This window comes from Globicephala melas, chromosome 16 (genome assembly GCF_963455315.2).
Source record: "Globicephala melas chromosome 16, mGloMel1.2, whole genome shotgun sequence".
In the NCBI taxonomy this organism is placed as follows: domain Eukaryota; kingdom Metazoa; phylum Chordata; class Mammalia; order Artiodactyla; family Delphinidae; genus Globicephala; species Globicephala melas.
This window is the reverse complement of record NC_083329.1, coordinates 75,938,539-75,959,701: the sequence shown is the minus strand read 5'-3', so window position 1 is coordinate 75,959,701 and position 21,163 is coordinate 75,938,539. Positions and strand designations below refer to the sequence as shown.

Genomic DNA, 21,163 nt, shown 5'->3' with positions numbered 1-21,163 from the left:
ACAGCACCTCCTGGGGAGCAACGAGGAACACTTTATCTGCTGGTTTCCTCCCACCTCCTATCTCTTATTGGTTACAGGGTGTTAATTTCTTCATACTTCCTGCTGATATTAACCAGCTCTTCCAGGTGACCCCTGGGGAAGCCAGAGCCAGCTTGGGTCCAGCCTGCCGAGTGTCCAGGCACTGCAGTCTCTCCATTTGCATCAGCATGTGGTTTCCTTAGACAGTGGTAGTGGTGATAAGAGCCAGCTTTCGTAAGCACAGTAATGGTGCAAAAGCCATTTCTGGGGCCACTGTACTTAAGAAGCAAGGCAAGTCGCTAAGACTTGGAGAGAAGGGGGTTCAGTGTGGGCTGGAGTACTGGTCCTGATACAAGGAAAATTCCCCAAAGCACAGACCTCTGTATTGTGTATGGTAATTTATGCATATGAATGTGTAGACCTAAATAGCATGTGAGTATGTAGACAACACATATTTAAACATATAATGGTGCATTTTTGACATGCACAGTAATTTGACTGCATGTGCTATTGTTTGTAAAAATAATCCCAGTGGAGATTGACATATACACACTGCTATATTTAAAATAGATAACCAACAAGGACATACTGTATACACAGGGAGCTCTGCTCAATAATCTGTAATAACCTAAATGGGAAAAGAATTTGTAAAAGAATAGATACATGTATGTGTATAACTGAATCTCTTAGCTGTACACCTAAAACCAACACAACATTGTTAATCAACTATACTCCAACATAAAATAAAAATTAAAAAAAATAATACCAGTTGAAGCTTATGCTTGGCCACATTATTTACAGAAAATGGGATCCAGCAGAGTCAGTAAGAGCACAGACACTCAATTAGACCAGCTGTGTTTGCATCCCAGCTCCACCATATGGCTGTATGATCTTAAGCCTCAATTCTCCTATCTATAAAATGGGACTAATTAAGGTCTCTATTGCATAGGATTGTGATGAGGATTAAATTAGTTAATGTATATAATCCACTCAGAACATTGCCTATCACATAACAAACTCTGTAAGTATTTGCTATTATCATTACATTTAATCAATTTCACTTCCTTACTGAAATCAAGTCAGAGAAGCCCAATGAGAGGAAATCTTTTATCATAATGAGCACAGAACCTCCCAAGGCAGGACACCTGAGTTCTCATCTGGGTGCTAACCAGGTGACCTTCAGCAGGTCACATTTAATTACCCTGTACCTCAGCCTTTTCATCTTTGAACTAAAAGCTTTGAACTGGATGTTCTCAGGGGTAATATCCACCTTTCAACCTGTCTGATTTGCTGTTTTTGAGTAAGTTCATTTTTCAGGGCAATTTCATAACTCTTCTAAGTGCATAAGTACTGATCAGAAGCTTGCAAATGTTCGTTACTTCTGATCTTTTGTGAAGGGGTGAAAAAGAAAATAAACTCCATGCTTTTTTAGTATAGGAATGTCACAATGAAAATGATTTGTAGAAAATAATGTCTAGCTTCTGTCCATGTATCTCTACCTTTTCCTCATTTGGTATTTAAAATATCACACAATCATACATAATACAGTTAGATGAAAAAAAAGTGTTGAGGGATGAAAAGCATTTAGGGACACAAAGTAGAGCCTTCCAAGAATGTGCTTAATCCAGAAACCCATGCCACAGAGTCTTGCTAATTTGCTGCAGGTTGTCAGTACTAGTGATTCCGAGGTTTCTAGGAGTCTACATAAAATCGTATAAATGTAAAAGTGTCCTATATCAATAGAATACTGAGACAGTCTTCCTGTTTGGGAGAAACAACAATTCCTGAAGGATTTTTCCCTTTGTAACCTTGGAATAATTTAAAGACTAAACTACAGGTTGAAGGTATAGTGTTATATTTAAGAACCTTCAGCAATTCAAGCGGAATTTGGAGTGTGGCAGGGCGAGGAACGCTACTTTTAAAAAGGTCCTTTAAAAAGTACTTTCAAGGTGCTGTTTCCCTGAATAAGATACTTTTAAAAAGATCTGTCTCCAATTTGCTTAGAAAAGCTAATCTGCAGTATATTTGAAATGAAAGAATTTTTTTCTTTCCACATAATCCATCATTTTATTGCCTGAAAACTTTCTAGTTTCACTTTTAAAGTTTTACTTTTTTATGTCGTGATAAAATTTCCAAGGAAAGATTAAATTATATACCCAGAAGCAGTTTTCAAAGGGGACAACAAAGTACAAAAAGAAATAACATTAAAGATGTTCTGAAGAGAGGGCTTCCAACAAAGAAATTCAAAAGAGTGGTCAACCTGATCCCTCTTTATGAAATACGATTTTCCTGCCTCTAGATCAGAGTGTGTTTTTTTGCTCACTATTTTTTCTTCAAATGTTTCATATCATCTCCCCCAAAACATTATTATTGAAATTTAGATGTTACATAAGGAAAATTAGCGTGATCTTTGCTCAGGGAGTTTACTTTGTAAAGAAGGCAATTTGATATCCTGTGTTTCTTGGTCCTCCTGAGGTCTGTCCATCATGAGTGATTTCAGTTACTGAAGAGGATACTGGGACCTTGGAATCTATTGTGCAGGTTGTTCTGCCAGATCTTTGCGCTGGTCTCCCTACTTTTGGAGCACAAATGGCGAAGGGTTTCTGTATTTGTTTTTCCTCAAGAATATATGGCATGCTGCCATCTTCCATCTTCTTTGGACTTCCTGATGACTATCTTTCTATGTTGTATTGCGTCAATAGAAGAATCATTCTTTCTAACTCCTTTGCCTCTTTAGTTGATGAAAATAATAGCACAGTTCCTTAAGACAGTAATTTCTTATCAGTTTTACTGGACAGCTCTTTCACGAAGGGAGTTGGTTAAGCTAGGAAGTAAAAGTTCCAGAAATAGCTCCGGCAACGGGAGGAAAGTCAAAGATTGTTGGGTCTAAAAGGAAGAATCAAATGTTGCTCCCTAATTTTAAACAGCACCTGAAGAGCAGACGAAAGGGTCTTCTTTCAGTTTTCCTGAAACTCTGTTGTAATGACAATATAGTTTTGTGTGTCTGTGTGGTTTTGTTTTCGTTCTGTTTTTGACTTCACAGGAAGAGGTTTAAACATGAAGGCAAACCTTTTAGATGTTAGCATGGCTATGTATAAAGCAAAGCTGCCTTTTTTTTTTTTTTCTTTTTTCTGCTTCCATTTAGGCCTATCACATAATTTAAGAAAAAATAAAAATTTAACCACAGGAGCTCTAACTATAGTGTGAAAAAAAACCCTGATCAATTTTGTTTTCGCAGCACGATATTATCAAAGATTTAAGAGACAAATTTGCCAGCCTCGGCGAGAACTCTCTGGTAACAGCATAAATGTCTGTGTTGGTTGCTTTTGATTTAAAGGTTTCTTTTTTCATTTGTTTGAGCCCATTTCTTTTACCCCCTCCTTTTAGTTTATGTTCTTTTTCATATTCTGTAACTAGCAAGCCTTCATTTTTTAAACCTCTTCCATCTTCCAGTGTCTATTTTCCGTACTTTGGATGGAAAGTTTATGGCAGCAAAGCTGTCACTCTGGCTACCTCTGCTGCAGCTCTTCCTGCTCTTAGGTCATATATGTTTTGGCCGTTGTGTTTATGGACATGATACTAATTGACTGTTTCATGTCCCATTGACTAAGCTTCTCTACCACGCCATTTGATGGACGCGCTGTCATAGTGCTCTATGCAACTTTCATTCTGCAACTTATACTGCTTGGTTCCGTCTCAATTCTCCAGCGAACTGGATAGCTCAAGTGAATGATCCTACCAGTCTTGAACTTACTGTGCCTTTATATTTTATTTTGATTTCCTTCTGTATGTGTTCAGTGGTAGTTTAAGTGGAAAAGAACAAACTCTAGCCATTGCTCTAGCAGTACCATGCAGTATCGTTTATTACCACCAGAGAATACAAAATATAAAGGCACATTGCTTCTTTTATTCTTTGGGAGGGGACTCGGGAGATCTGTTATCATATGTCCACTACTTAGTTGAAGCCTACCTTTTTATCCATATCAGCTTTCAATTTTGCTTAAACTCCAACACGTCCTCAGTTAATGTTTTTCTGTCATTCAGTGATGACTTACAACTCGAGCCATTTGCTGAGCAGTATCAAGTTATGACCATGACTTGGGAGATGATTAAACACGTGACAAACTGATGCACGAATGTATCATTCAGAAAGTGCAAGTTTCAGTGATGAAGTACAGTACTTCAAAAGTATGATACAGGCTTTGGACTAATCCAGTCATGACAATTGAGAAAATTCATCCTGATAAATCAGTACCAAAAGTCTATCACAAGAAATATAAAGGGAAAAACCAAGAGTTGACTATGTTAACATCTGTTGGATAACATTGTTGGTGTTGAAATGGTCCATAATGTTGTCATAGAGCCCATACATGAAGAGATGACTGAAAATGTGGTTTATAGAAAGCTGCTCTGCTTAGTGATAGCTGCAACATAAATGGTTGGGATTTGTGTTCAGGAAAAAGAAATGGAAAAGCAAAAGCTTCTGTACCAACAAGCCAGGCTCCACGACCGCGGTGCAGCTGAGATGGTGCTGCAGACCATCAGTGCCAGCAAAGGTGAGGCTCCTGGCTCTACCTCGGAAGGGCCGATCCTGTAGATTTCCCCTTTACTCCTAGGAGCGCTCTTACGTAAAGTCTACCGATTTATTTAGTCCCTGAATTTCTTGTTCATGACTAGGTCAGGTGACTTGACAAATGCCACCTCTCTTACAAAGTTCAATGTTGATTTTTCTTTTTAAATCAGAATCTTACTAAAAGATTTTTTATTTCTGTTCGTTAAGTTTTGGAAATTATATTGGGACACAACTCTACCAAACTGATTATGTGAATCAGAGGTGGGCAAATGTTTTCTGATAGAGGCCAGATAGTAAATATGTTCGGCTTTGTGAGCCACTGGGGCCTCTGTGGCATCTCTTCAACTCCGCCAGAGTGGCATGAAAGTAGCTAGAGACAATACGTGAATAAATGGTGTGGCCATGTTCCAATAAAACTTTATTTACGAAAACAGGTGCCAAGCTGGACTCGGCCCTCGGGGCCCTTGATATAAATGTTTAGATTTTTTAAGTGAGTCATTTTTAGTAATTCAAGTACTGTTGCATTTTTCAGTAGCCAGCCAGTGCAAGCTGATTTTTCTTACATTGGTAATACCTTCTTTGTGAAAACTAGTTACTGTAATTTTAATGGAATGAAAAAGTAATGGTGGTTATTAAGCACCCCTCTCCAAATATAGGGATTATTTCATTTCTAAGATAAGTGGAGGCGACTAATGTAAAAATAAAACATAATATGCTAAATTATAGACAACTGGTTGGATTTGAAATTTTGTTATTATTATTCAAATAACTTAAAATTGTGACTAGTCACCCTAATAAAGCAAGGCTATAAACGTATTAAGATAAAAGTGATGAAATGGAGATTTTAAAAGTTGTTCAAACATACTGTTCTTGAGGGAGGAGGGAGAATATTTTAAGTAGCTCATGTTCATTTCAGTATTATTTTAATACACATGATTTGTTTTGAATTTTAATAATTTTAGGTGTCAGTATTTCAAAATCAATTGTTTCTTCCTGTTCGTTTTCTCTGTGTTCTCATATAGTTTCAATCATAGACATATTACACAGAACTTAGTAAAAACATTGATGGCAAAATATGCATTATGACTCTTAATTTTTTTGTTGTTGTTGTTATTTGAGTCAGTCTGTCCCTCTCCACCATGACATAGGTTTGTAGGAGGTGAATAATGACTTTAAAAATGCACATTTTGAGATAGAATTGGTTAATGTAGCAGGTGAAGTGATAGAAGGATCACAATAGTTTGTATTTTTAAGGTGAAACTGGACCCATGGTGGCTGCTACTTTGAAACTCGGAATTGCTATCTTAAATGGCGGGAACTCTACAGTACAGCAGGTATGTCATAGAGCCTTTCACATAATGTGCTTTTCGAAGAGATGGACCGTATAGTCATCCTGTTGAACTATTTTAGTCATCCTAAAAGAACTATTAGTTGTACATTAGTTGTACTTTTTTGTTTTCATTTTCTATGTAAAGTATGCCTTTATTTTATGGTCATCTTGTCCCAGTATCCAAATATCTCCCAGGCAGCACAATAAGCACCCCTTCTAGGTAGCACAACAAATAACAACGCTGGTTAGAAGTCTGAAGTCATGTCATACGGTGTCATCATTTGCAATGCTGCATTTCATGTGAATAAGTTGGCGTAAAGCAGCTCGTTTGTTTTAATAGTGAAAAATAAATACCCTTACCTAGGGAGCCTAGTTTGGTAACATGTTTTATAGTGTTATATCTCCTAAAAATTGACTCTTAAGATTTTGTTGTATATTTGGTACAAAGCTGGCTTCTAGGTTAATGTGTAAACAGAATGCATTGTTAAGAATTTTTCTAGTTGTAATTCTTTCTATTCTCCTAAGATATGAGAAAATCACTTCCCAACCAAGTTCTGTAATGATGTTCTGTTTAAAAGTTAGACATTATCTGGACGGGGATTTTGCTAACTTCAACCAGTTATGACAAAGGATGCAATCTCCATATCCAACTGAAGGCCAAGGTCTGTTGAGCTTGTTAGAATAAGAGTATTTGAGTGACTTTCTGCAGATCACAAATGCTGGAGAGGGTGTGGAGAAAAGGGAACCCTCCTATACTGGTGGTGGGAATGTAAGTTGGCATAACCACTATGGAGAACAGAATGGAGGTTCCTCAGAAAACTAAAAATAGAACTACCATATGACCCAGCAATCCCACTCCAGGGGCATATACCCAGACAAAACTATAATTCAAAAAGATACATGCATCCCTATGTTCATAGCAGCACTATTCACAATAGCCAAGACATGGAAGCAACCTAAATGTCCGTCAACAGATGAATGGATAACGAAGGTGTGGCACATATATAAAATGGAATATTACTCAGCCATAAAAAAGAATGAAATAATGCCATTTGCAGCAACATGGATGGACTTAGAGATTATCATACTGAGTGAAGTAAGTCAGAAAGAGAAAGACAAATACCATATGGTATCACTTATATTTGGAATCTAAAATAGGACACAAATAAACCTATCTATCAAACAGAAACAGACTCATAGACATGGAGAATAGACTTGTGGTTGCCAAGGGGGAAGAGGTGGGTGGGGAAGGGAAGGACTGGGAGCTGGGGGTTAGCAGATGCAAACTATTATCTATAGACGGATAAGCAACAAGGTCCTACTGTACAGCACAGGGAACTATATTCAGTATCCTGTGATAATGGAAAAGAATATGAAAAAAGAATATATATATATATACACACACACACACACACACACACACATATACTGAGTCCCTTTGCTGTATAGCAGAAATTAACACAACATTGTAAAGCAACTATACTTCACTAAAGAAAAAAAGAGTATTTGAGTGACTTAACAAAGGACTGTCACAGGTGTGTACTGCATACCTCTGGGGATAACATTCACATGGCCAACAGTGTGGCTCTGAGCTCAGAAAAAATCCTTATGCTCATTGGAGAACAACAAACCACAACATAATATAAGCATCAGGTTGTGTTATTCTAAAACTATAATGTCTCTTATTTTTGTATCTTGGCTTCTGTATGAGAAAGCACGGTTGAACAGGGAACTAGTAACTGTTTATTTCTTGGGTAAGTTTTAGTCAAGCAGGTAAAGGGCTACCCTCATTGAAGGAAAGGAAGGCAAATGAGAACTTTAGAATGTTTGACTTCAAGTTGCTGTGAACCTCAGAATCACTACAGTGGCACAAAGCTAGGAATAGGCTCCTAGAAACCTTTGAGTCTAAGAAAAGAAAAGCAGAGAAAATTTGAAGGTTTCTTTTGGGTTAGTAAATGTTGTTGCGGAGCACAGGCTCTGGACGCGCAGCCTCAGCAGCCATGGCTCACGGGCCCAGCCACTCCGCGGCACGTGGGATCTTCCCGGACCGGGGCACGAACCTGTGTCCCCTGCATCGGCAGGCGGACTTTCAACCACTGCGCCACCAGGGAAGCCCCATCAAATTGTATATTTTTTTCTGTAAATATAATCACTACATGTTAGTACTGGAAGAGAACGTAGACATAACCTAAGCAAGGGTTGTTAGCTTTTTATTGCCTCTGACAGTTCGTTGAAATCTCTGGCCTCCTCTCGGTGTAATGTTTATAAGTGCACAAATTAAAATTACATAGATTGAAAAGGAACCAAGTATATTGAAATGTGTTTATCAAAATATTATAAAATAGGTTTTCGATAAAGTAATATGTTTCTTTATGAACTCATTAAATAAAAGATCTAGTAGTTGGTCTAATAATTTTTGAGAAGAAAAGACGCGTCTAAATATTTTTAAATATCTACAACAGCTGTAATGTGATATGAAAATATCTGAAATCTTTATTGGTGACAAAATCGTAGCTACTACTAATCCTCCTAGTGTTTGTTGCTTAGATTACTGGTTGAAAGGAATGCTAAATTTCAGTTAGAAGTTAGTAAAAATAAAGGTGAATTTTCTCCCATCCAATTTACAGATTTTCTTTTTTGATTTCCATAGTAAATGACTACATGACTTTTTTTAAAAAAGGAAAAATAAAGAAAACCAACCTAATCTCGCCACAATACTTATAAATAAATAATTTCCCTTGACTTATGTATTGCTTCAAAAGACCTTAATCGTATAGTATATATATTCAGAAATCCATGGAGACAAAAGGAACCTTGAGAGACCATGTAATAAATGTACTCATCGTCTGTACAGATCTTTTCTTTTTTCTTTAAACCTTCGGATATATACTCCACCACTCCCCTTTGACCCTGTAACCCACATTCATTTTGTTTTAAAAGGCCAATGATTAATAAGCGCTTCATGTTTTATTAGACCAATAAGTTATCACACACCCACCCCAAAATGGCTGTGCGTGTTTGTGTGTCTGTGTGTGTCTGTGCATGTGTAGGTGTATGCATATATGTGTGTATATATATATACACACACAAATATATATACACTGTGTATGTGTATACAGCCTTCACATATTTAGTTTTACATTACCTTTAACTCTCTGATTTCTGGAAAAAGAGTACTACCAATATTTTGACTGCTTAGCTGAGCCCTGTCTAGATAGCTCTGATAGTAGGAATTAATCCCTTCTATTTAAGATTCAGAGAAGAACAGTATCTTTATTTTCTTAAAACCTTTGGTGTGCCTGTCATCTTATCATCTTGTATGTACTTTTTTTTTTTAATTGGGGTATCGTTGCTTTACAATGTTGTGTTAGTTTCTGCTGTACCATGAAATGAATCAACTATATGTATACATAGATCCCCTCCCTCTTGGACCTCCCCACCCCCCATCCCACCCCCTAGGTCACACCGAGCTGAGCTCCCGGTGCTATACAGCAGGTTTCCACCAGCTGTCCATTTTACACATGGCAGTGCTCGTACGTCAATCCCAATCTCCCGGTTCTCCCTCCCGCCCCGCCTCGTGTCCACATGTCCATTCTCTACATCTTCCTCTCTATTCCTGCCCTGCACATAGTACTTCTTATTTGAAACCTCCAGCACACTGTATCTGCATTCAAAGTAGCAAGTGGGAGCCATGCATTGCTTTAGCATTTTTTACATTTGTGTTTAACCAAAACGTTGACCACGGAATCTGGACATCATTCTGAGAAAAGAGGAGAAAAATTAATAGTCACATGATTCCCACCAGTCCTTGGGTTTAGAGACCATGGTAATGGAAACTGAATTTCTGTCTGTAACATTAGCATATGGTAATCAGAGCTCTCGGATTGGAATGCTGTTTAAGGAAGTCACTTTTGTAATGAAACCTGTGAATAGCAGACAGGTGGGCCTTCTTCCCGGTAAACTTGAACTAAGTTTCTGAATCTCCAGATACTTACAGAGTGACATGAAGAGAATTAAGAGTATGATTTCCCCCTGATATTCCTGCTGCCTATGGTGTTTTATAAAGCAGCTCCCTTGTTCCAAGCCATGTGTATGTCCTGCTGCACTTAGAAATGTGCAAGTCTCTTGCTGTGACATGCTTATCACTATTTCATGGTCAAGGTGACGTTCGTCATGTTTGTATGCACTGGATATTTTTTATCTTTATTTCAGAATCAAAGGATGTTTTTATTTCTTATTTAACAAAACACGAGATTTGTGTTCAGTGACCCTGTGGTTTCTCTATCTACCGTAGAAAATGCTTGACTATCTCAAGGAGAAAAAGGATGTGGGGTTCTTTCAGAGCCTTGCTGGCCTGATGCAGTCATGCAGGTAAGCACGTGCTTTTCTTGCTTTGGTTCCACTCAGTGGTTGTACCTTTTAAAGTACGTGTTACTTTGTAAGTACATTACTGACAGCACATACACAGAAGAATTTTTAATGATCAAACACACTTTTAAGTGGGACAAAAGTGTGGAAGTGTCTTATGTTCTATCTTGCTGTTAGGTGTTAGTAATGTTTTAATTACTAATTGTTCCACATTAATAATGTCTTAATATAGTCTACCCTGCGCTTAAATGGGAACCTTGGAGAATTAATGTGTATTCTGCTTACTTGGAAATGAGTAGTGTATGATTTTTAAAAGACAAAAAACAAAATTCTTTTTCATTTTATCTGGGAGCCGGTAGACCAGTTCTCATCTGCCCTAAATGAATGAGCCTTAACCATGATCATCATGACCATGTTCATCATTTTCTGTTTTTTACAGTCTTTGAAATCATTCAGACAGCATTTGACTGAGGAACCTGCCACATACTTAATGTTATTATTCCAACTGGAAAAACATGATCATTCTAATTATATTTCAGTATGTCTGCTAACTTTGTAATGTTCTCCCAAAGTTGAAACCCATCAATGCCATATGCTTGACTTTCACATGGATCATTTCAGTGTGGACCCTGGAGAGAAACTAGTCTGGTACTAGGAAAATATGGTTGGTAGGCATTGAGTCAGTGTATGTTTTCAGTATCTGATAACATTTGGTTCACGTTTCACGATACACAGTTTTTAGACATTTGCTCTCCTGAAGAAAGAAAACGTTCTGTTAGGCCTCTAAATGTTTTCTTCCCTGTTATTGCAGTGTCCTTGACCTAAACGCATTTGAGCGACAAAACAAAGCTGAAGGACTTGGGATGGTGACCGAGGAAGGATCAGGTATTGATCGCTTAAATTAAAAGCATCATGTGTCCCCCACTTCTTCCCTGAAATTACAGAGAGATACAAGGTTATCTTTAAATAGACACAATGCTTATGTGACTCATTTAAAAGTTCATAGTTAGACACCCATGCAGGTCACACCCAAAACCCAATCTTCCATGTTGGTCATTGATTCCTTTTTATTCCAGATCTACTGTCAGTCGTCTTTCCCCTCGTTGGGTAGTAAATAAATATCCCTTATTAGAGAATTATCTATAAAATTCTAAACCACATGGATGAGCCACATTAGAAAATGTTTGACTTTCTTTGGCCACTTTAGCAAACTGTCAGGCTTTCAAGTTCTTCTATCTCCTTAGGACAGTGATGCTTTCAGATCCTTCAGTCCACCACTAGTCTTACTATCTCCTCCCTTTTAGCCCAGTTATCCTTCTATCTCATATACCCATGTCTTTGCAAGTCCAAATTGTTTAATGAAATAAAGAGTAATTTTTGTGTTTAAATAACTCTGATCACTTAATTTACATGTGCATGAAAATAATGACTCACCGATTCTTAGAGCTTTTCTCTCTATAAATAGATGTATGAACTAGAAAATTTAGCACACAGTGCATTTAAAGCAGAAATAACTATTGTTGCACATCCGTTTTGGTATTTATTAAGAAGAAAGTATCTTCACTATTTTTGGTTTTGACTTGTTTTTATTCTTTTGTGTTTGATTTTTAAATTAATTTAGTTTGAGTAAGGCCCTGTGTGTTTATCTGTTTTTGTTTGTTTGGTCTGGTTTGGAGTTGTCATCTTATCAATGTATTAGTTTTGGAACATTGGGTCTTCTATAAAACTAATCTTATTGCAAAAAATAAATTTTCTCCCCTCTGCCATTTGTAGTCTGCTTGCCTTTCTGAAATACTTTAGAATTAACTAATCTCTCTAATTATCTCTGTATATTTTTGTTCTCACAATAGGAAAAAAATTAGCTGCATTTTTCTTCCGGTATTTTAAAGATTATCATTTATACATATGCTAACACTGCTGCTTCTGTATATATCACCTGTGTAATTTTATTTTCTGCTTGGCATTTGAACGTATAGGTTCAGTAATCAAGTATTCGTCACACGGTTATTTAATTGGGTTAGCTACCTTCAAGAAAAATCACCAGCAGAATTCTGAACTTACTTAGGTTTTTTGAAAATGGACATCAAGCCAAATGTCTTCATTACTAACCTTTGTGTCGACAGTTAACAACACCTGGCCTTGAGGGGCCCATCTGGAGAACTCAGAGCCATGACAAATCCCAGCTCCCATTAACTGCATGCCTCTAATGTCTCACAGAAGTCCTGGGCATTTTCCGGCTGGAAAGTGCCTAAAAATGAGTCAGTTCTCTATCCAAAGTCTGACTTCCCTGTCATGGAATTAGAAATCAATTTCATTTTCCCCTGCAGTTTTTAGCTAATGTACCAGAGGCTTTGAACACAATTCCATTCATCATTCTGAATCACTCTTTACCTCAGCTCCCCACAAAGAAATAGTGACCACCCAGGTTTATTTTACTGGGCCTCCTAGCCACTGTCAACCAGATATAGATGAGAATAACATTTGTGGGTCCCAAATCAGAAATCACTGATGAGAGTGACCATCCTAATGTGAGAATTAGTTCTGTCTCTCAATATGAGGTTGGTTTGATTAGTTTACTCTTTTTAAAGACACACACAAAAATAATTGCCCAACTTGATTAACACGTTTTCTATTTTATTTCCTTACAAACAGCAAAGCAAAAACAAACTCTCAACTTCTTTCTTTTTCCCCATTTCCTTTTCTTTCGACTACCGTCAATGTACTATTCTCCCTTCCTCAGTCATCACTCATGAGCGTGGTAATTATTAAAAATGAACTGCCTTTTCTTCATTTGCTCCTTTATTTGTTGTTAGCTGTGTGTACAGTCTTGATAGTGACAGTTTTTGTGCATTTTTTCCTTTTATAGACCCTTTTAACAAGTAGATTGTTTACTTCCCATCATTATGCATCCTTTTCCTTTTAAAACTTATATATCAGCTTTCCTTTTTTTTTTTCCTCATCCTATGAGGATGTGCAGCTATTAACATATTAGACCTGAAGGGGCAACAAGCATTTAAATGATGGTTTTAGATTTGTTTGGTTCTGTTCTTTCATTTAAAAAAAGTTCTGGTGGACCCAGTGTTTGCAGCTGTTGTGTAAATGAATGAATGTGTGCAAGAGTCTCCCTGTGGCATTTCTGTCTTGGACATACTGTGGCTTTATGGCTGTACCAAGTGGTGCACGGGAAAATCAGTGCCGATCCAGTGTGTGCTATGAACGGCTGAGTCTCATCTTAGCCATTGGGCTCTGCTACTTCCCTTCCAAGTATTGAGAGATCTGTAGAGTTTTTCTCTATTCTTTGAAAATATCACACATTAAAAACCTTCTACCATAAAAACAAATTTTCATTCTTGAGACCGAATTTAAAGAACTGTAGAAACAGTAGCCAATGTTCACCCTTCAAGCTAGGATAATAACAAAGATGGCACTGGTGCTGCAAAGTAGTCTCTAAAAGACGTGACATACGATGGTGATAAAGAAGGGGTGAGGTTTTTGAATGGTACCTAGTATGTCAACAGGGCTTCAGAGATTAAGTTGTGCTCTCTGAATACACACCGTTGCCTTCACCAAAATATCTTTCAGGAGAATATGCAGTGACCACTCATTCGCTGTAATGAATGGTACAACATTTCCCAGATTGAGAACACCTATACTGACTCTTTCTTTTGGCATTCTTTTAAAATGTCTGTTACACGACCGTTCTTTTAAGCTTCTGCAACTATTAAGAGTTTGTACTCTCAAAGGAGAAAGGACATGGGGCATCCCTGTTGAAAAACAGAAAAGGCTGAAAAATCTAAATCTGTTAGTGATATCCTTGCTTCAGAGCTTAAGGCTTGTGCAGTATAGGCTCAGGACTGAGAAAATAATCTGATAGATATAAATCTGCATCCTAACCAATTATCTTTATTAAGCTCAGTCTCTTCCCGATGATGATAACAGGACCATAAATTATATTGCCATGGAAAATGTATAACTTGAATACATGAACTTTTTCATACCCACAACTTTCCCATGAGGTATTTTTCCTATTTTATAAAGAAGGAGAGTGAGGGAGAGAAAGATAACATGGCTTGTCCAGGGTCACACAGCGAAGTGGCAGGGTCAAGGCTGAAATGCAGGCATTCTTCCTGCCTTTAATTTGCCCATTCCACATGCCTACTCCCTTCCCCCCATCCTTCAGCAGTCTTTGGGGGGCTTATTTTGTGTCCAGCATGTTGGCTTAGGTAGAATTGTTGGTCCCTTAATGTAATGTCTCCTTTCAAAGACACCCATCTATTGCCGATTTTTGCATCCACCATTGAAGTTTTAATATCACTTTTAAGCTTTTTATGGTTACACATGACATTCTTCATCTGGTGTTGAGATACCATTAGGGAATATGTGCTTCTTTAAGCTTTGTATACAGCTGTCCCTCTGTATCCATGAGGGGTTGGTTCCAGGACCCTCCCCTTCCTCCCCCCTCCCCCAGCAGATATCATAGTCCACAGATGCTCAAGGCCCTGATACAAAGTGGCATAGCACGGCCATACCTCTGTATCTGCAGATACAGAAGGACCACTGTATCTGGATCTCAGACTAATTGTTTATATTCTTTTCTCTACACTGGTACTGTCCTGTAGCCCTATCCCACCTTACTAAATTTCCCGCATTTCTACAAAAGCCTGGACCCTCCCCCTTGTTTGTTTGGTTTTTTTAGAAAAAAGGTTCTTAAGCAAATGTGTTTAGATTTGTCACGTGCTCAGTGTTGTCCTCTCTGTATATTTTTTAGTCCTATGTGTTTTCTTTTAACATAGAGTGAAGTTCAAAACCAAAAACCTATATAAATCTTTGAAATTTCATTCCATCCTTGGATTTCTAATTTGTTTTTCCTCAGTACCGTTTAACCTCATTAGTAATTCATGATGAGCTTGAAAGTGCAATTTTCCTTCTTTCAAACGTCTTCTTGGAATATAGTCGAAGATACTGCATTTGATTTTTGATCATTTTGCAGGGATCCTTGACTTCGTAAGCAAGATGAAATTGCGAAGCTGATCTGATTCCTCAGAAATTGTTTGATTTTCTAAACTGTTATATACAACATTAATACAAGTTAAGCTTCTCAAATTTCCACCTGTAACTGATAACGTGTTGCACTGAGGTTCTTGCCGATATATTTATAGTGACCTCATGAAGTTTATGTGAAGTTGAAGATAAAAGGATTCCTTTTAATTAATTAATGAAAGGGATAATTAAAGCAATCTTTAAATATTGGCTACCCTAATTTTTTGTTAGTGTTTTTAGTGCTTAATTATTTTTTGGCTTTCTCCTGCCCCAGATTTTCAAAGTACTTTCCCAGGTATAATCCAGTGCTAACATCTGGGTTCTGACTATATTTCTCTGCAGTTCCTATGGGTAAACTTTCTCTTCAAGAAAAAGCCTGTAGTTCATGGCACTAAATAGATTGTTTTTTAACATCCTTGCAGTTTTTAAACTTTGAAGCAGTCATTTAAATTTGAGTGGCTATTACGTGCTAGACACTGTCCTAGGCACTGGCGTTCTATAGGAGTCCAGTATCGTGTAGACAGACTTGTAAACAAGCAACTTCAGAACAATGCCCTCTGTGTAAGAGAGAACTGAGTTGATACTTTGCCAGGGATGGGGAAGTGTCACCATAGACATAACACGTAGCCTGAAGTAGAAGTTTATCTGGTAGATAAGGAAGGCAAAGAAAGGCATTCCAGTGGAAGGAATTAGCATCAGCGTATGCAAAGTTTAAGGTACAAAACATATCAGAGGACAGTAACCACAACCTGGTGCAGTTGAAGAGAAATGAACCCCCTAGAAGATGGAAAGATCGCTTGTGAGAGGTGCTGAAGGACCTTCCTTGCTCTTTCCAGGCATTTGTACTTTCTTTCTGAGACCCTGGAGAGCCATTAAAGAAATAACACTTAAGTGATAATTATGTATCACTTAGTGATATCATTATGTAACACTTAAGTGATACATTATGTTTTGTGTGATGATCCACCTGGAATTAAATTCCTACATTCACTGTTCAAAATGCTTCCAGTAGAACCTAATCACCCTAAAAGGCACAGATCTCTCCTTTCTCAGTAATGCTAGCGTATTAAATAGGCATGGAGTTCTCCGAAGGTAGTGGTCACCACCATTTCCTTCACGGCAGCTGGGGAACTCTGCTTAACGGTAGATTGCAGGGAATTCTTCAGAGTATGCTTTCCATAATTACTGTTACAGGAGTCAGTCTGTTTGTCAGGAAGAGTGTTATAATTGGATTGCCTATAGCTGTTGTTGTCAGCACCAGGGTGTAAGATGGGTGTCCCATGTGAAGACACGGAGATCAGTTAGGATGCTGGTGGATGGAATGGGTGAAGGACATAAAGGATTTCAGTTAGAGTAATGACAACTGAAAGGCACTAAGAGAAGGCTACAAGAAGATGCACACTATTGAATATTAGATATAGGATGGATAAACAACAAGGTTCTACTGTATAGCACAGGGAACTATATTCAATACCCTGTGATAAACCATAATAGAAAAGAATGTATATATCTATCTATCTATCTATCTATCTATCTATCTATCTATCTATCTCTGAGTCTCTTTGCTGTACAACAGAAATTAATACAACATTGTAAATCAACTATACTTCAGTAAAAAAAAGAAAGAAAAAAAAGAGACGGCTATAAGAGAAACAATCTGCAAATCATGTTTGAAAGCAAAAGATTTCTTCCCCTACAGCTAACCTATAACTTTAATTCTGTTTTCCATCGGTCACACCTAACTTTTTTCACACACAGTGGTCATTGGTATTATCTAGGAATGCATTTTATACACTGGTGTCAGGTTGTTACCTTAAATACATGCACTTAATGGAATTATGAATGATTTATCATATTCACAACCCACCAGTATTCTATATTTTAGAAATCTAAAGGTGGTTTTTTAATGACTGCATGCCATTAAAACTTCACATTTATTCCTACTGTGTTTTGCATATTTCAAAGCAACTGTACTTGTTTGGACCAATTTGATTCTCCCAGCAGCCCTGTGAATTCAGGAAGTCAGGAGACTGTTAATTTCCATATCAAAATGATGAAACAGAGACTCAGAAAGGTGAATTGACTTTTCTAAAGCCATGTGTCTAGAATATGGTTTTCCTTGGGTTCTAAAATTCATAAAAACAAGTTAGGAGTTCACAATTTAAATAATGTACAATAAGTGTAATGATTGTTAGTCAGAGATTGATTGCTGATGTGAGCTCTGTGAAGTGTAGAAACTATTGCACACTGGATTCAGAAGGACCATACAATATCGAAATTACCTGTTTATTGCCTGACTGTGACCTTCTTAAGGTTAGGGATTGTGTCCAGTGGTCTTTTTTGTCCCTAGCACCTCACAAGGTGCCTAGCATATAGGAGACTGTGAATGTTTGCTGAAGTTTACTGAATTCAAGTCCTTTACTTGTTAACAGCTGTAGGACAGTAGTCAAGTTACTTAATTTCTTGGTTGTTTACCAAACCACAAAATGGGATCGTATCACCTCATTTGTAGGATTTTTGTAAACCTGAAATGAAATGTGAGAAAATATATCTAGCACAATGCCTAGCACACCGTAGTCACTAACTAAATGTGAATCGTAAATCCATTTCAGATTTTTTATTCTTCGTTAGTTGAGCTGTAATGTTATTCAAGCAGCCATATTTAGACCATTTAAACAATGGTATTAAAACTACCCACATGGAATCAAATACCTGACTTTTCACTATTTAAAAATATTTTTAACCTTTATCCTTCAGTGTTTTCATATACAAAATAAATATTTAAGTCCTCTAAAGATTAGTAAGTAATCAGAATTATTTCCTCCATGGCAATGGGGGGCCCTTGAGAGCTGTTTAACAATAGATTACAGGGAATTATTTGATGCAGACAGTGTCATGTTTCATGCTACTCACCCTTTTATCTCTGCATCATTAGAGATGCTGACCCTACAACGATGGCGATCTTAGTCTTCGGGAGTCAATTGTTTATATATATATTAGTCTTTTTATTTATTTCATTAATTTTAGAACAGTTATTGATAATTAATTATTAACAGTTAAATCAAGCTTTGCCTGGAGATAAGTCTGCAGACTTTGAGCTATATCCATGGATATTCTAAGTAAAAATTCTAAGTAAGAACAACTGTTTTTATTGAACTTAAACACTTGTGTACTTTTCTATTAGTTGGATAAACCGATTGTGAGTAGAAAAGCCTTTAAAAGTGTGTTGACTTTATTAGATCTCTAAATGAGGAATTACTTTTTACTGGTAGCTTGAACAAATAAGGTCTACCTAATATTATTTCCAGGTGAAAACTTACATTTTTGAAAATATTTGGTCCATTAAAATTAAGGTGGTTTTTTGAAAATATAAACACATTTAATACCTATGTTCACATAACTATATTTATCGTGTAGGCATGTTGTTCCCATCTTTAGTGTCATTACCACTGCTACTAATAATATTAACCTCTCCACAATTGATAAAAAATGGTCATATAGATTGTGCAGAGCCAGTGAGGTAGACGGTGTACGCTTTACATTCATTTTATAGGTGAGAAAACTGAGGCACAAAGAACAAACTCATCATCACAACAGTATTGAAATAACTCTCCCTTTATTACAGTGTTAGAAACTATAAGCCCCTTATAATTAAAAATAAAACCAAAGGAATGCCCTTCATACTATCTACATTTGGCCATCATGCAGCTATTGCAAATAATATTTTTAAAATGTAAGAGCACTTTCAACTACATTTTACTCCATTTTGTTATTTATTATCAACCTTAGTTTCCATCTTACAATGGAATTTCTTTTGCATACATCACAAAATACACTGTTGCTCGTGTACCTTCTGCAGACATAAAGCCATCATCCATCTCTGTTCCTGCACTGCCTACATGCAGCATGGGCGATGGCAGCATTTTAATCAGATAGTAATGTGTTCATTAAGCAATAGCACCTTAGTGGATACAATAACCTGGTGTCAGCTGATGGTAAATGAAGTCTTGACCTGCCCCTCCCCCCCTCCCCGACTTTCCCTCTTGTTCTGCTGTGTGCAGCGTGTCCTATGTAAGACGTTACTCGTATGTGTTTCGGTGTACAGTCCGGAAAATACTGTGCATGCCAACAGAAAACAAACCTTATGTTATAAATCAATGTGCATCGTACAGAGCATTTTCAGGCACACTGGTAGACTACATGTTAATTTATTTGTGTTAACTTTTCTGAATACTTTCTACCAAGGGTTACTTACTCCATATTGAATATGTGAACATTGGGAGTATGTCTGTGGTTTTATTGATTCAATTTTCTGAAAAACGGCAAAACCAAAACAAAACATTTTAGATGGGTTCACAAGGAGTCAATAAGTCTGTGTAACTAACTCATAACAGTTTGGTTGAAATAGCATTTTAAAGTATCTTCATGAAATGATACTAAGTGTAATCAATGAAGAGTTTAGCTTATTAGCCGAGGCTGTTTCCTTTTTTCCTATCCTGTCATGAACGTGAACATGGAGGAATGGGCTTATCAGCCATGTATTGAGATTCAAACCAATGTGCATTTAACACATTAAACTTGCCACATCGCATTTGTAGACGTGGTGATCTTAATTTGGTCACCAAATATAATATCTTGCAGGCCAACAGGGAAACCAGTACAGTGATTTTATGTACTTTTTTTAATGTTTATATTAGTTTTCAAAATGGTTTTGCTTCCTAACCCTCCCATTATATGAAGCCTCTCACTTTGAAAGTCACAGACTGCAGACTGGTAAGTCCATCAACTCTCTGTCATTATGATCATTCATAATTTTAGTTCCAGCAAACACATCATTGCATAGTTTTCTTTCTTAGCCCAAAGTATTTCCAGTCTGAAAAGTTATTATTTTTTTTTTAAATACATGAGTATATTCATTCACTTGCCAAACAACATTTTTTTTTTTTTTTGGTCATTTTGCTTTCTAAACAAATTGAGATTCCAGAGCATACACTCATAATGTTGACAGTGTTTTTTTCACGGACACTCTATGCTTTTAAAATCAGCTTTCATTTGTGTGGTGCCTGTTTTTTGTTTGTTTCCTTCTTTGTGTTTTTGCTTTCAAAGTAACTTGTGATCAAGATACATTTAAATGGAAATGTAGATGAAAGATCGGAACCCTTTTCTGAGGCTTCGTCCTTGCCCCACATATATAGTTAGTGTTGAAATGATGCAGAGCTCCTCCTATGGCACTGAGATGCCCTCCGTTTCACATTTCTTTGTTAGATTTAGCTCTCCTAGCAGGAGCCAGCGAAGTTTATCCTTTCGTTTGGTATTTAGAATTAGGTCCGCTTGTCAGTTCTTCCTCCTCTGGAAGGAATGCTCCAACCAATGAGCTCTCTACTTAGACAAGCTCATGAGAGAGTTAAGTGAAATGAGTTAAAAAACATTTTCCAGTCATCCAGAGTTTTCACAAAAGTCCTTTAATTAATATTTGAATAAAAGAAACTCTTGGTCCTGTTTCATGTATGTACTGAATACTTCTGCATTGAATTATTTGGTCAGACTCTGGGAACAAAGCAGACTTAACTTCCACATTTGTAAGAGACGCAGAGATCATTCCTACACAAATCTTACCAAAAAGGAAAAAAAGAAAGATAGAAAGAAAGAAAAAAAAAGTTTAAGTCTCTAATCTCTTCAGGTTGTTTCTAAAATGTTGCCAAACCCATGCTGCTACTTTTAACAGAGAGATATCTGAGTTTTTAAGATCCAAGTGTTCTTTTCTTAGCAAGAAAAAGTGCATCTATCTGTCAAGCGCATGATCTTATGAGCTTCAGATAGAAAAGTGGCTATGA

The 21,163-nt window shown here is 37.0% G+C and overlaps 1 protein-coding gene across 1 annotated transcript in view; it reads left to right on the top strand.

Moving 5' to 3' along the window:
- Positions 1-21,163, top strand: part of RYR2 (ryanodine receptor 2) — a 721,218-nt gene that overhangs the window by 632,200 nt on the left and 67,855 nt on the right. Inside the window, exons 80-83 of the mRNA XM_060286446.1 lie at positions 4,475-4,574; positions 5,846-5,925; positions 10,216-10,292; positions 11,101-11,174. Coding sequence (XP_060142429.1) covers positions 4,475-4,574; positions 5,846-5,925; positions 10,216-10,292; positions 11,101-11,174 — 331 coding nt within the window. The remainder of the gene's footprint in view (positions 1-4,474; positions 4,575-5,845; positions 5,926-10,215; positions 10,293-11,100; positions 11,175-21,163) is intronic.